General features: G+C 38.2%; 1 protein-coding gene across 7 annotated transcripts in view; it reads left to right on the forward strand.

Moving 5' to 3' along the window:
* ppp2r3a (protein phosphatase 2, regulatory subunit B'', alpha) overlaps positions 1-16,072 on the forward strand; it is a 292,477-nt gene that overhangs the window by 250,821 nt on the left and 25,584 nt on the right. For all 7 annotated transcript variants that reach the window (XM_052018001.1, XM_052018000.1, XM_052018002.1 and 4 more), the window contains 2 exons: positions 11,655-11,729; positions 14,510-14,596. In XM_052018001.1, coding sequence (XP_051873961.1) covers positions 11,655-11,729; positions 14,510-14,596 — 162 coding nt within the window. The remainder of the gene's footprint in view (positions 1-11,654; positions 11,730-14,509; positions 14,597-16,072) is intronic.

The following is a 16,072-nucleotide window of genomic DNA, read 5'->3' on the forward strand; positions in this document are numbered from 1 at the left end:
TTAAAACTTATTGGAAGATTTCAGTTTTCTTTGTCTTGAATGTGAAACTGTTTCAGGAAGAAATTTTTAAGTATCTGCTCAGTTTATAGGAATGCTGAAGTTACCAGACAAAGACTCATCTGTCTGGATACCTTCATCCTTCTGTTTGTTGCACTATACAATGATAATGGAGTTGTTGACTATCTGTGGTAATAAAGCTATATCAATTAGTCCACAACAGACACAAAGGTGAATTGAGGAAAAATGCCTGTCGTGGAAAATCTTGTTAATCATAGGTCGACGTTCAAATCCTCCCTCTAAGCATGAGAGGTACACTATGTGACACAGCTCATTAGTCCTGCACCAAAATATTTTCTGAAAGTGTAGGGCAGTTTTTAACAAGAACTAATCCTCCATAAAACTGCTGGATATACATAGCGTATATGTATGTATATACTAATGTTTTCGGGTCACAATTTTTTTGTATTCTACTTCTGTTATTGTCTTGGACAGCATTTCCGTAGGAAAGACAAAGAAGTCATTGCTTCTGATAGTTTGCAGGCCCATTATGTTTAACAGTTTCCTTTAGGCTGCTAGAGATACAAACTGCTTCACTGTAACAGTTTCCAACTGGTTGGATTGTAAATGCCAATGTAATTGTATATGTTTACAAATATAGCATGACCATAAATCCTCCCTGGCAAGTTATGTTTAGAAAATAAAGACTTCTGTCAGATGGTCATGGTTCTCAGATGGTAGGATGCTGGCCAGCCCTGTGAATTGGAGGACAGACTCGCATCAGACACAACAAAACACTTCAACACTGTGTGGTGAAAGTTCTTTGATGTACCTTTCTATTGCAAAATTAAAAGTACAGTGCCTCCGCAAACATTAAATGTTGAATGCAATTGTTTCATGCAGTGCTGTACACTAAATCCTAGGTAACCTTTAGACTGCTAACCACAATTGTGGATCTACATAGTACACCTCAATTCTCATTAGTAAGTAAGAAAACATGATCTTGAAAATCATTAATGCCTGATTGACTGCAGCTCTAATGTATTTAATGAGCTAGCAAGCAGGAAAGGGAGCATACATTTCCAAGTGAGGATGCAGTGTGAAATAGAGGACACTTTGCATGTGTTAGAGCATTCACAGGATAACTATCCATGTATTTTTGGGTATTTCAGCTCAAGGTTTCTCATAATTAGAAGTTAAACCATGTGCAGTGGCATACTTAAAATAGGGCAATGTGTCATTTATTGACCACTGTTGTCTGGAATGATCCAGAGACCAAGTTCAGGGTGATGATGGTGACCTTCACTTTTATTGGCATAATAGTCCAGACACAGGTGAACAGGTGCTACTATCATGCTGGGTCCCTATCACCATTGCATTGGGTTATTAGAACATTGTGCTTTATATGTAGAACTACGCTCTGCTCCTAGAAGAATCGCAAGGGGTTGGCCCTCCTACCAAAACTTGTGAGGAAGGCCTGCCTTCTGGTTCTCTCTTGCTCCTGGAGGAAGCCCAGCCCAGACCAATGTTTAGACTCCTGAGTTCAAGTGAACAAAGGCAACCTATTGGTATTGGTTTATTATTGTCACTTGTACCAAGGTACGGTGAAAAACTTGTCTTGCAAACCGATCATACAGGTCAATTCATTACACAGTGCAGATACATTGAGTTAGTACAGAGTGCATTGAGGTAGTACAGATAAAAACAATAACAGTACTGAGTAAAATGTCACAGCTATTACTCTGCATTCAGCAAAAGTCCTGTCCATTGTTAGAAATTTTGGAGTGACATTCCAGCTGACTTGCTAAGAATCCTGCATGTATTGATAATCCATTTACATAGTACAGATACCATGCTTATCCCTGCTGGTCAGACCTGCTTGCCTGGCCTGTTCCACAATAAACATCGGATGCATATATGGGAATTAATTTAAGTGCTGCAGTGTGATTTTTGGGTATTGGATGAGGATTGAAGTTAAATCAGTGGGCTCTGCTTGCTTGTGCACATGCCCATTACAGAAACAGAACCATATGATTGGAAGTTTTGTAATGCATGAAGTATGGAATTTTTAATACTACAGTCATGCAACATATTCAAAACATTTGTTGCTTTTTTGAATCTCAAAGCCCATGTCCTCTGGTCAATCGTTTATATGCATGCTGTGCTAAGGTGAGTTGCACAGTATTAGTAAGAATGCATTAACAAAATGGGTTAAGAAGTGCTAAAGTAGCTGACAGGAATTTCAGTACAGCACTTAAACTAATTTTTAAAGTGAAGCACTCCACAGGTTTGTCAAATTGATATAGGAAAAGGATACCTAAAATCTTAATTTAAATCAAACATCCTCATCAATGAAATCAAAGGGAATTGTGAAAGATTTCTCTCACCCAGTGTGTGGTGGGAGTCTGAAAGGGTGGTAAAAGCCAGATTTAAATGTATTTGGATGAGCACTTGAAGAACTCTAACATAGAAAGCTACAGACTGAGATATGGAAAGTGGGATTGTTAAATAGTCCATTTTTGACTGGCATGGATAGGAAGGGCTGAATGGCCTCAACCATAATTTACTGCAATGCTCTTAAAATTAGATTGCTTGTTTTTCTGGAGCTCTCAACACTTGTTTACATAAGTAATAAAGGCTTCAAGGTAATACAAGAAATTGCAAGTTCTTGGCATCCCTTAGGCTGCTAGACTATTATCTGCTTTCCTGGGAATAATCAAAGACAGTTCTAATCAAGATCAGTTAATGTCCCAGCTATCAGTTGCTGGCATCAGTATACAGTACTTATCTGTGTAGAGGTTATTGTTCACTTTGTACAGCAGGTGGTGCTATTGTAGGAATCTCGATCTTCACATTGAAACATTTACACAATGAAATTATTCTGAACTATTTGTGCAAATGCAACCTTTTGGCTCTCCTACCTATTATGGTAATGTTTTGTGTAAGTGGAAGGGTCAAAAAATCCATCATATGCTACAGCTAAGTTAAGCAGCCAACATTTTAATTATGTATAGCTATCAGCAGATTCAACATGCAAGTATTTTTCAATTGCAAAAGTTGGAAATGGGAGTGTGATGGCCTTAATTTTCTGATAAAATAGGAGAACTACTGATTAGTAGATAGAACAGGCTTTTGTGCAAAACACCAAACGTGTTACTTGAGCTGGAAGATGTTTTGGGTTAGGCCAATTACAATAATATTGATAAGTAATCAGTAGCATTTCCATTGCCTCTGGGTCACAGACTCCATGTTGAAGGATGGTGTTAAGAACTATCCCTCCTGAATATTTATTACAACTGTTTCTTAACAATAACACTACTCATCTCCAGTGCCCAAAAAGCAGTGTGCAATCAAGTTGTTACTGAAAAGCTAAAATAAGCTTAAATTCATTTTCACCACTTTTATAAGCGCCATTAAGCTTTGTGCAATTGATTTCTCAGTAGTCAATCCTATTAAAACGTGCAGCATGTTATAATTTGCCCCCATCTTTGTTTCACTGGGAACAATGAATGCCAGGGAGACCTTGGTGTTCACATTACACTACCCAGAAAATTGAAACTTTAATGACTGGAAACAGGGCACATGTTTACTTCTATAATAGTTATTTGAATTAAAATCATGTGCTATAGGATCCTAGAAGTTTGCAGCACCCATCCCATAAAATGCCCCAACTAAGTACAAGGTAAATATGTACAAAATTGGCCACTGTTTCCTTTCCTTCTGCTGTGAAGGAAAGCATTGTAATTGGCAATAATGATAATTTGCAAATTTTAAAATTAGCTCTCATTTTGAGATTTGCCTTTTGTACACCAGATGTTTTGTCTGCTAATTTTAAGTTTATCGTATTTTGAGGGAACAATTTGTTGAGCTTGTTGTTCTCTGTATATTCTCCTTCATTCTTAATTTATTGCCCTATGACCGTTCCTCTTAGTTTAGAGATATGACAGTATAACAGTTAAGTTACTGCCCTGTTGTGCAGAGACCTGGACCATTAATCTGTAATTTAAACACCTGGATTTTTTTTGAAAAATACTAGTGTCAGTAACGGTGACCAATAAATTACCTCAAAATTGTTGTAAATACCCATCTGGTTTAGAGGTCTGCTCAGGATATAACATTTAAAACCAATTTGGCCAATCGAAACATGACATAATCTGACTTGAACATTAGTGAGCTCCGTCAGGATGAGATCAGTTAGCCTGGTGGGTGAGGGGAAATCCTGCTAATTCCAACATATACAAAGTATATTCAGTCCAAGAACTGTGAAGGAGTTACCTGGAAAGAGGTTACCACAGTAAGCATTAAAAGTCCTTCCACTCCTCCTTTAGTGCCATGGTAACTATGCTTGGGCCTGAGCTTCCATCACCTCTAGCTGGTCGCTCCCTATGATCAGTCTGTATTAACTCTGTATCCAGGGCCTCTGAATCATAGGCTTGGGCTGTGCCTCCGTGCCTGTTCCTGGTATCGAGCCATAAGCAACACATCACTATCAACCCTTTCCTCAATGGATTGTCACCATTCTAGCTGGATTTAATGGATTCTTTAATATGAGAAATATGTCCCCACTATCGCACTGAAAAATGCAGTGATTTTCATTTTAATTTATGAGGAATCAAACTGGCCTGATAATATCAAAGCCCATGGAGTTATAATTTTTTATGATACCCAACACGACCCTTGCATATGATGCTGAATCCTGTCAGATGTGGGTTGGGGAGCCAATCGCTAGTCTGGTTCACTGACATCCATCTGCCCTCGATGACCATTCTGGCTGAAATAATGCCAGATGTACAGTGATGTGGTTGACTTATAACTGCCCTCTGAAGTGGCCAAGCAAGCCATTCAGTTGAAGGATAATTATAGGTATTATTGCCACATCCTGCAAACAAATACATGAAGCCAACCAACCACCTTTCTTCAGCACCTAAAAAAAATTGATACCACTATGAGACTAAAGCTGATATTTTACACCCATTTATTATAATTTCTTGTGTATCTGTGCATTTGGCCCAGATTTATTGTTATCAACAGTGTTGGTGGGAGCAAAGTGTTGAAAATAATCCCTTCGTATAATTTATTTTCAAATGTCCTTTCAACTTTGGATGGAATTGTTATCCCTGAGTGTTTTCTTTGGACTTTTGGGGCTGAAAATTTGGAAATTCGAATTTGGCAGTGATTAGCATCATAATATAGCTTTTAAAAAAAAATTTGGCACGCATGTCAGGAAAACCATTTAATAACTCTCATCTCAGTACATGAGTTGATTCAAACAACTCTGCCTGAGATCTCTGGAGGAATTGCATTCTGTTGGGACACAAATTAAATGTGATGTCCAAAGTGGTATGTTTACACAGGAGAGCGTGTAGAGAACGCCAGGAGCTAAACATGGCAGTGATTAGTATGCCAACCACAGCAGGAGTTCAGCTGAAATACAAATTAGGTAAAAAAAAGGTAATGTTATAGCCTTCAGCTATAATTGCCTTGTTAGTGATTGGAAGATACTTTTACAAGATAATTAATGTAATTTAAAGTCATCAAGATGACTTGGAAATCTTTTCTTCAACTGACAAAACAGTTAACTGTCAACTGTCTTACTGTTGAGCATAGATAAGTACAATCTCGAGTATTTGTGACACATCATTTGACCTGCAGAGCAAATGAACTATAAAGTTACTCCCTTGAGCTTGGTGCAGGAGATATCCCTGTTGGCTCCTAGCACATAAGCTATTCTTCCCCAAAGCAACCAGTGATATGTCTTCAAGGTTATTTTGTTACAATACCCATTGAAATTTTACCCAGACTAGTTTATTTTTTGATTAAAAACAAATTTTTGCTTCAACCTTCAAAGTCCTTTCCTACTTGCTTTTCATCTTATTTTATAAAAAGGGCCAGTTGTGAGGAAGCAGCATCCCACACCTAAGATTATCAACAAAGCGTTAGCAACCAGATTGGAGGAAGAAAATGAATGTAAATGTTAAACAGCCACCCTTCTAGGACCTGACATCAGAGCTGTGCAGGCAGAATATGAGACTTTAAGGTGATAGTACACGTAATAAATCTATGTATTGGTTTATTATTGTCACATGTACAAAGATACAGTGAAAGGCTTTTGGTTTGCGTCCCATCCAGTTAGATCCTGCCACACACACAGTAAGTCCAGCAAGGACATAAAAAGGAAGACAGAATGCAGAATATAGTGCTGCAGCTGTAGAAAAAGTGCAATGCAGGCAAACAAAGTGCAAGGGCCATAATGATGTAGACTGGGAGATCAAGATTTCATCTTTAACATATGAGAGGTCTGTTCAAGAGTCTGATAACAGCAGGATAGATGTTGTCCTTGAGTCAGGCGATACGTGCTTTCAAGCTTTTGTATCCTCTGTCCAATGGAAGAGGGGAGAAGAGAGAATGACTGGGATGGGAGGAGTCCTTGGTAAGGCTGGCTGCTTTCCCAGGACAGCAGAAAGTGTAGACAGAGTCAATGGAGGGGGGAGGCTGGTTTGTGTGAAGGATTGGGCTGCGTTCACAACTCTCTCCAATTTCCTGTGGTTGCGGGCAGAACAGTTGCCGTACCAAGCTGTGATGCATCCAGATAGGATGCTCTTTATGGTGCATTTGTAAAAATAATTGGTAAGAGTCATCAGGGGTGTGCTGAATTTACTTAACATTCTGAGGAAGTAAAGGTGTTTGTGTGCTTTCTTAACTAGAATGTCCATGTGGCTGGACCAGGACAAATTGTTGGTGTTATTTACACCTAGGAACTTAATTCTCAACCATCTCCACCTGAGTACCATTTATATAGGTAGGGACGAGTTCTCCAACCCACTTCCTGAAGTCAGTGATCAGCTCCTTCATTTTGATGAAGTTGAGGGAGAGGTTGTTGTCTTGACACCATGCCACTAGACTCTGTATGTCCTTCCTGTATTCTGTTTCATCATTGATCGTTGTTTGAAATCAGGCCCACCACGGTGGTGTCATCTGCAAATTTGTAAATGGAGTTAGAGCAGAATCTAGCCAAACAGTCATGAGTGTACAGGGAGTATAGTAAGGGGCTAAGGATGCAGCCTTGTGGGGCACCAATGTTGAGGATAATTGTGGAGGAGATGTTGTTGCCTGTCCTTATTGATTGTGGTCTGTTGTTCAGGAAGTCAAGGATCCAGTAGCAGAGAGGGGTGCAGAATCCTAGGTCTAGAGCTTTGGAGATGAGTTTGTTAAGGTTGGTAGTGATCATTCTTAACTAATGGGTGGTATAATGAGATTGCAAACCTGAATGCAGCAGAATAAAAACAAACGCATATGCATCCACGCCACTTAGAAAATCTTTGTCTTGAATTATGTAATTATTTTTAAGGTGCCATCATTATTTATGTGAGTGTAACATTCCACCCTGCCTTCACATAAAATTGGTTTAACAGGAAAAGCAGTGTAGAATTTCAATTCAAAATTAATGCTAAAATCTGAAATAAATCCCAGTAATGTTGGAAATACTTAGCCAATCACTCAACATCAGTGAAGAGAGGGAGAGTTAACAGTTCAGGTCAGTAACACTTTATCTATTCAAGGGACCATTCCTGATGGCATCTGATGAAGGTTATTTACCTTAACACTGTTTCTCTCTGCACAGATGCTACCTGAGCTGAATGTTTCCAGCATTTTATGTTCCCACTTTAGTATTTAAATTAGCAACCTGGAGACCTGGAGTAAAATTCCATAGCAATGAGTTCAAGTCCCAGCACTAGACCTAACTCTAACCTAGAATTTAAACAAAAATGTGTATTAGTAATGGTGAGGATTAAACAATGGGATTGGAATAAACACCCATCAGGTTCACTAATGTTCTTCAGAGAATGCTATCAGGAAATAAAGAAATTGGCCTATATTTGATTCCAGACCCACAGCACAGTGTGTGGTTCTTAAGTGCCTCAGAAATGGACTAGCAAGGCATTCAATTGTACCAAGACACTTTAGGGGAATTAGGGATGGGTATTTAATGCTGTGCTTGCCAGTGATTTTCACATCCCATGAGAGGGATAAAATGATTTGTATAGGGCTTCCTTGATTTATCAGAAATGAGTTCTGGAATTGCAATTAACCTAGAAATTCATTAATTCCACTGGCATTTAATGAGATTATGCAAATAGTTTAATACCTTGAACACAATTAAAACAAACACATACCAACTTGTCAACTTTTCCTCATGTAAAATGAAATGGCATAATTTTGGTTTATGAGAATCACATACTTTATCATTTGTAAATAAGCATAGCACAAGTTATTTAAATAGGATTATCCTTGATCAGAATCTCATTCCTAGTGTTTCTGGGATTACCTTGCACAAGAGTTAAGCCTTGCTTTATATATTGCAAACTGAAAACCAGGATACTATAATGTCGTGTACTATTATATCTAAAATAGCTCAGCAGCTAAGTTAGTCACACGAATTTCAAAGGAAGTTTGCCCTTTTTGTAGCTGAACAACAACGACCCAATTTATTTCAAGCAGTACAGAAGAAACCAGCATTCTGTAAAGTAAATATCGCAAGCACTAGCACAGCCACATCCATTATAAGTTTTAAATAATGAGCTTGTGGTGTTAAATGAGGGTATGCGAGTGTTTGCGGCATTGGAAAAGTCTGAATAGGTTAGTGGAAAGAGCCACAAACCCATTTCTTCCTCAGCTGTACCAGAGTAAGTGTTTGGTTATTATTCTGACCAAATGACTTGCATTGTCTTGCCATGTAGAGAAGTTTTTCTGTAATGTGCTCAAAACTCAGCAACTGTCAGTGCAAGAGATCCTTATTATACTAGCTATAATCTTGAAGGTTTATGCTGCAGCAGGAGAGGGTTAATGTACAACAGTTTGTTAATGTTAAATGCACAGTGAGAAAGAAAGAAATTGTTGTATGATTAAATATGCAGTATGTGGTTGTTACACTAATGACAGTTTACATTGTGGGTTTGCCATAGCAAATTTCATTAATACCCAAGTCTTCAAGTGCTACTAAACTACAATCACATTTTCTTTAGTCCAATGTAGAATACATGGAAACACTTCGGTGGAGCTCCCCACCTACTGGCATCTGATAGGCCAAGTGGAAGTCATACTACCTGTGGGGAAAACAGCTGTCAGATCTCTATATGGATGTTTTGGTGCACGGAAATGGTTCTTTTCCCATTTCTCGTTTAGATACGGAGACACAAGAGACTGCAAAGTCTTGATGCAGTGTTTTGACCCAAAATGTTGACAGTTCCTCCCTACTGCCCCCCCAGCCCCCCCCCCCCAATTCATGGATGCTGCTCATCCCACTGAGTTCCTCTAGCAGATTGTTGTTCTACTTGAGATACTCCCACTTAACTACTAAAATAAGTTTGCAAATGGGGAAAGCAGAAAGAAACAGAACCCGAGAGCACTGCCCTTTCCTTAGAGCTTGTTTGTTTATGCCATTGAAAAATTAACAATTTTGTTTGGCTTAACCATCCTCTGTGACTTTATGGCGATAAAAAATTCATGTATTATATATTTACTCATCTAAAAGTCAACAGATCGTATTGAGTAACTAAGGCTGTGGTTAGGGCTTTAAAATTAAAAAGTAGGACGGTTGTGAAGGGAAATTTAGAAAAGTAAAAGGGGAAAGAGCAGTGCAGTCAATCAGGTATGGATAAGCAAATTATGTCAGGAAGGGGCAAGGTTTAATGATAAGAGCAGAAAGGGGAAGATGTAAAAAGGTCAAGATTAAAATTGCTTTTTCACCACAGTAATCATTTGTAATAAGGTAGATGAATTAATGACACAAATGAGTCTAAATTCATAGCTTTTACGGTGACATGGTTGCAAGAGGACTGAAATTGGGGATGAGATATTTGGAAAATACAAAAGGAATATTAAAGGAAGTTGCTATGATGAGACGACATGGAATTGTAATAGTTTTTCTATGAAGTAAAAGGAAGAGTATAATGTAAGTAAGCGTGGGACGCTTGAATACTGAGGTCTAAAAGTGTGTTGGAGAATAAAAAAATGTCTTGAGTTTCTCAATAAGTATTTTATGTATCTCTTCACAGCAGAGGATACAAATACACTCCAGTTAAGGCAGGGAGCCAAGAGCATGGTAGTTAAAGTAACTAATTTCAGGAAAGATTTAAAAACTATTGGAAAAAATAAGGGGACTAAAAGCCAACAAATCCTCTAGGCGCTATGGTCTACATCTGAGAATTCTAAAACGTGACTGCAAAAATATTGGATATGTTGTTTGTGACCTACCAAAATTTTATAAATTTTGAAAGGTCTCAACAGATTGGAAAGCAGAAAATGTACCACTGGTTCTCAGGAAAAGGAAGAGAGAGAAAATGGTAAACTGTCCTGTTACCTTGACATTTGCCATAGGGGTGTTGTGTTCATTGTTATTAAGAAAGTCGTAACTTAGGAAAGCATAACATGGTTTTGCAGAGTCAACATTGTATTATGAATGGGAAATTATGTTTATCAATCTTAAGAGGATGTGATTAACAGGCTATATGAAGGAGAAAGTGGTTGGAGTGTATCTAGATTTTCAAAAGGCATTCAATATTGTGACAGATAAAGAGTTATTAATGCAAGGGCTCATACGGTTGTAGGTAGTAACATGGATAGAGGAATAGTTAATTGACAGAAAACATTCTTGGGAGTTCAGAACAATGACAGGCCTTCTCATAGAAGCCCATAAGATTCTGAAGCTACTTGACAGGATGAATGCTGAAAGGTTCTTTCTCATAGCTGGGGAATTTAAAATGAGGAGGTGTAGACTCAGACCAAGCGTCAATATTTAAACTAAAGTCAAGGCATTCTGTCATTGAAAAGGTTGTGATTGTTTGAAACACTATCCCAGAGAGCCAGGGACACTCAGTCATTGAATATATTGCAGTTTGAGACCAATACTGATTATCAGTTTTTGGAAACTGGGGAATCTATGCATTTAGAAATAAGGCAGGAAAATAGAAAGGTGGAACAAGCCACAATCTTGTCTAATTAAAAAATAAGTATGAGGAGCCATGTAGCCTACTCCTATTGCCTCTTATTCATGCTCCCAATTCTTATGTCCAGACTTTGCAATAATATTTCAGTCATTTTCCTAATTGCAGTGAAGTTCACACAAGTTTCTTTGGTTTAAAGAGACCATATCACTTTCTCAACAAAGAAGTACTTCCCTCTTTCACAGCAGTCTGGTTTGTCACTTGATAATGGGACCAGTACTGTTGATGTGCTTTTAAAGATTTCTTCAGGTGGGAGGAATTTAAGAACTAAAGATCAGTGCAAAGCTGGGTCATTTGGGAATGAATTGAAACAACATTTTTTCATAGAAACAAATTGATACCTGGAAATCTTTTCATGCAGAAATCTGTGGATGTTGGGTTAGTTAGTGCTTTTAAGATCAAGGCGGAAAGAATTTTGTTAGGAAAGGACATCAAGGGAATGAAGAAGACACGTAAAATGATGTTGAATTGCAGATGAGCCATTATCTAATCTAATGGCAGAGCATACTAGAGGGGCTCCTATTCCTTATGTTCACATCCATGATGTCATGGTACCAGATCTTTATCTATATAATGATAAGTAATGTTAATTTTGCCAGGTAGAATGGTCCAAATGCAAAGGCTAATTATATATTTTTTAAATGTCTTCCCCAGGATATTGTGGATACCCATCCGGGACTAACGTTTTTGAAGGATGCACCAGAATTCCATTCACGATACATTACCACGGTAATATCAGGTTGGATATGTTGCACTTCCAAATCATGGGTTTCACAATGGGTTTCCCAACCCAGTAGAAGTCCCTGTAGGAATCAGAAGTCCCTGTAGGAATCAAAAGTCCCTGAGGGAATTCCTGATAGAATCTGGAATCCCTGAGAGAATCTGGAAAGCCCAAGGTCATTGGCTATCTCTCTCTGATGACTCTTTACTTTTTTGTTTTTTTTTTAATTACAATATACCAATAACAATAGTTTTCTGCAATGACTGGCACCTTTGGCTGTTGATAATGAAAAACACTATGATGCCGGAGGAACACAGCAGGCCAGGCGGCATCCGTGGAGAAAAGCAGGCAGTCGACGTTTCGGGTCAGGACCGTTCTTCAGGACTAAAGATAGAAAAAGGGGAAGCCCAATATATAGGAGGGAAAAGCAGAGCAGTGATAGCGATAGGTGATGGGCCCTTCCGTACAAAGAGATTTGAGAGCTAACATGTTAGAATCTACTTCCAGAACAATTAGCATTGAGATGGTTCCTGCATTCTGAAGTATTTTGTGAGAATGTTCTTCATTGTTCTGCTTCAAAATATTACCTCTATTCCTTACATTAAAAATATAGTCGGAGAAAAGGTTTCCATGTCAATGTTCAGATATATTTGAAGGGAATAAGAGTAATTCAGTGGGGAGCAGTTGGGCAAGTTACCTTTGTTTGTAAACTTAAAATTAACATTATCATCATGCCATCACTTTTAAAAGGAAAATTAAGAAAACTTCTGTGACATTTGCAGAATATTGTGCAAGATCAAGGAGCACAAATATGGTGCTGAAATGTCTAGCCTTAGAACATGGCCAGCACAGTGGAGTCTCAACCCTTTTATCCCTGAAAAGTAAACTAACTTACAGGTTGACATGATTCATTCTTACCACGTGCATGTCAGCCCTGTAAATGCCACGTGATTTTACTTTAAGTATTCACTCTGCATTATTTTGGTTCATGCAGACTGCATCATTCTGAATCTAAATTCACTCTCCTTCATTACTGTTTAAAAATACAGAATACAGATGGTACAACTTTAATCTTCAACTCTGTTGAATTCAGTGCTCCACAGTGAAGCAGTCTTTACCAGGCTGTCCTTAAGTAATTCCTCCCAATAGCTAATCAAGAGCACTATCAAGGACAGCAGGCTGCCAACATTGGTTATTGAGGTGTGTGGCTGAGAAGCATCCTGTCAGGGGGAAGAGATTGGAAAATACATTTCCTAATCAGTCAAAGATAAATACAAAAGTTGTCCAAAGTACAATCTTGGTTATTGTTACATTGAGCTCAGGATGCCACAGTATGTTGTAATATTCTGTGATAGCATTTATTATCCTTATCTACCATTGCAGTGGTTATTTTTCATGGATTTTTCTTGCACAATCCTTGTTAGAGAAATATTTGGTACAGTCTGACTGAACATTTATGTTACTTGAAATTTATCATACATATTTGAGAGACAGCTTCAATCAACATTGTTCCTAAGTGATCTACCCTTCCAAAAAAAGATTGAAGGTTGGAAATTAAAGTTCATTCCAAGCCCTGCCTTTTACATATATATTTCTTTGTTGAGCTGTGAGCTCACTCTGCGTGCAGTCGCTGTCTGTAATTTTCAGCCAGATGACTACAAGAGATGAATGCAGGTCATATTAGTGGCATTATGTAGCATTAATTCAAAGTACAACTATTTATGAATTGCTGTTGCCAAAGTTATTTTGTCTCTACGCTGACTTGTTCACTACACTGTGCCATTGCAATGTAACTTTTTCCGTGAGTGCTTTGGGGAACTTGATAGAATGATAGTTTGATGTGCTACAGTTTCAATTCCTGGAGGTCTTGAGAATATAATTGGACAGAAAAGACAAACTCAAGAAGCTTTAGCCATTATCTGTTGTGGCCTGGCAGCATCCATGGTTTCAAGGGGGATTGATTTCTTCTAAACAAGATGATTTTCTTTAAACAATATTTAAACTGGCTGAAGAAAAAGAATGGTTTCTCACCCCACCTGTTAGCTACAGATGCAGTTTGTTCTTGTCATGATGATAAGGAATTTACCACTGGGAAAGGACTAATTGTGGGCATCGCATGATCTGATTTCTCCTCTTTTGCCCTTGGTTTCCTTTGTAGTGACAAGGGAGTTAAAGCTGCTGCTTTATCCACTTATTTATTTACCTCAAATGCTGTACATGTTTACCAACAGCCAGTATCCAGAAATGAAATCCCTTTCAGTGACAACAGTTCACCCACAATGATTGGAAGAGGGAAGGATTTTGAGATCCCAATGTCAGAAAAATATTCAGATTCATATGATTACCTCTCAAAAAAAGGAAAGGACTAACAACAACAGCCACTTGTGTATGCATGAGTAAGTGCTAAGGATTTCAAAATTACCATGTCATGGAAAGAGTGAGAGTGCTCAAAGGTAACCTCTATCATATGACTCTCCTTATTAGGCAGGTAGTTTGTCATTGGTTTCCTTGATGTATATGAATAATGTTAATCCCTTGGTTTGTAACAAGTTGTAGTGAGGTGATTTAAAATAGAATAGTAATTTCTCCTTGGAGATCAGACACATTGAGTGGCATTTGAGGTTGGCAAGACTGTGCTGTCATTTATTTAGGATGGCTGTCTAAACTATAGCATGGAACTGCTGCCTGTTTGCCCTTTCCCTTATCTCCTGGGAATTGGCACAGTTTGATTTCTGTAGAGCTCTGTGGTGAGGGTTATTTGTGGTTTGTTTATTTTCTTTTTCCGTAGGTTATACAGAGAATATTCTACACAGTCAACAGATCCTGGTCTGGCAAGATAACTCTGACAGAACTGAGAAAGAGCAACTTCCTGCAAGTATGTAAAGATCCAGATTTCTCACAATTTGTCAGGCTGACCAGTGTGTTATCAGGGACACGACTGAGAACCTAAAATCAAAAGTTAAAAATGCAGAAGTCTATCGCTGTTCATAGTGAAGAAGTGTGTGTAGCATCACAGCATTTCTTCCATTGGATACCTCCAATGACCTGAACAGATTCTTTACATTAAACAAGAAGAGGGTATTTATTAACGCAGTTGCCTAGTCCTGGACACTTTCTCATTTATCTACTTGTGCTGTAGTTAGATAAATGAGGAAGTGTCCAGGACTAGGGCAAGTAGACAATATCCCAATGGTAAACTAAGAAGAATCAGGATTCAATATACTTAAGTTTGTTTAGCTGTATTTCACGTAGCATTGATTCCTACAGTATAGAGATTGCTCTGCTCCATACAGACTTTGATTCTCTGTGTCCAAACTTGTCCTTTCAATCTTTGATCCTATTCATAAATGGGTAATGGGAACAATTTTTCTTAATTTGTGCAGTGTGAAATATTACATGGTATTGTGTTTATTTAAGTACAATCTAAAGAAATCAAAATTGAACAAATATCTGTTGTTCATATAAACATGGGATTATCATTTGAAGATTTTGATGCAGTCTAATAGCTCAAATTTTATTTGAAAGCATTTGGCCCAGATTTTGAAGGAGAGTCCTCTTTTGATTTGGCTGTGCACATTTAGGTGTTAAAATATATTGCCCATAAAATTGTTGGAAAAGTGAGCAAAGTGGAGGGGGTGGGGGGAGATAAGAATATCCAGCACCTTGGCAAACAATAGAACCAATGGTGTAGATTTTTAACCGATGTGTCTTTAAGCTTGAAAGATGGAGAATTAGAGTAGGTGACTTCAATTTCAGATCAAATGCAGAAAGGGAAGCAGAGGATGGTAAAAGAGTAGATTGAGGAAGAGAAAATGTGGCAGAAAAGAAAATCAAGAATGAAAGTTTAAAAAAAAATTGTTAACACTTTTTTGAAGTCATGAAACAAATGGCAAAGTATGGCACCATGTTGCAGCAGGTAGTGCAGGTGTGTCACTGCTTCAGTGACCTGAGTTCTGCTGTTCTGTGTGGTATCTGCATCTTCTCCCTGTGACTCTGTGGATTTTCCCCGAGTGCTCCATTTTCTTCCCACATTCCTAAGACATGCTGGTTGGTAGGTTAATTGGCCACTATAAATTCCCCCAAGTATAAGTGGGTGGTAGGAGAATTAAGATGGAATTGATGGGCATGTGAGAGAGAATAGCTTACCAACAAATAACTGGTGGAATGGGATTGCTCTGATAAGCTGAATGGTCTCCTATGTCGTAAGAAAATATGGAAAACGTAATTGGGAACAGTATCTGCTTTGTTTGACTGGTGTGTAAATAGGAGCAGTTTTAGAATTTTCAAAGTCTCCATTAGAAGTGGTAGCTGGTTTATAATCCTATAATTGAACTTTAAAAACTACATCCCA

This window comes from Pristis pectinata, chromosome 6, assembly GCF_009764475.1.
Source record: "Pristis pectinata isolate sPriPec2 chromosome 6, sPriPec2.1.pri, whole genome shotgun sequence".
Taxonomy (NCBI): domain Eukaryota; kingdom Metazoa; phylum Chordata; class Chondrichthyes; order Rhinopristiformes; family Pristidae; genus Pristis; species Pristis pectinata.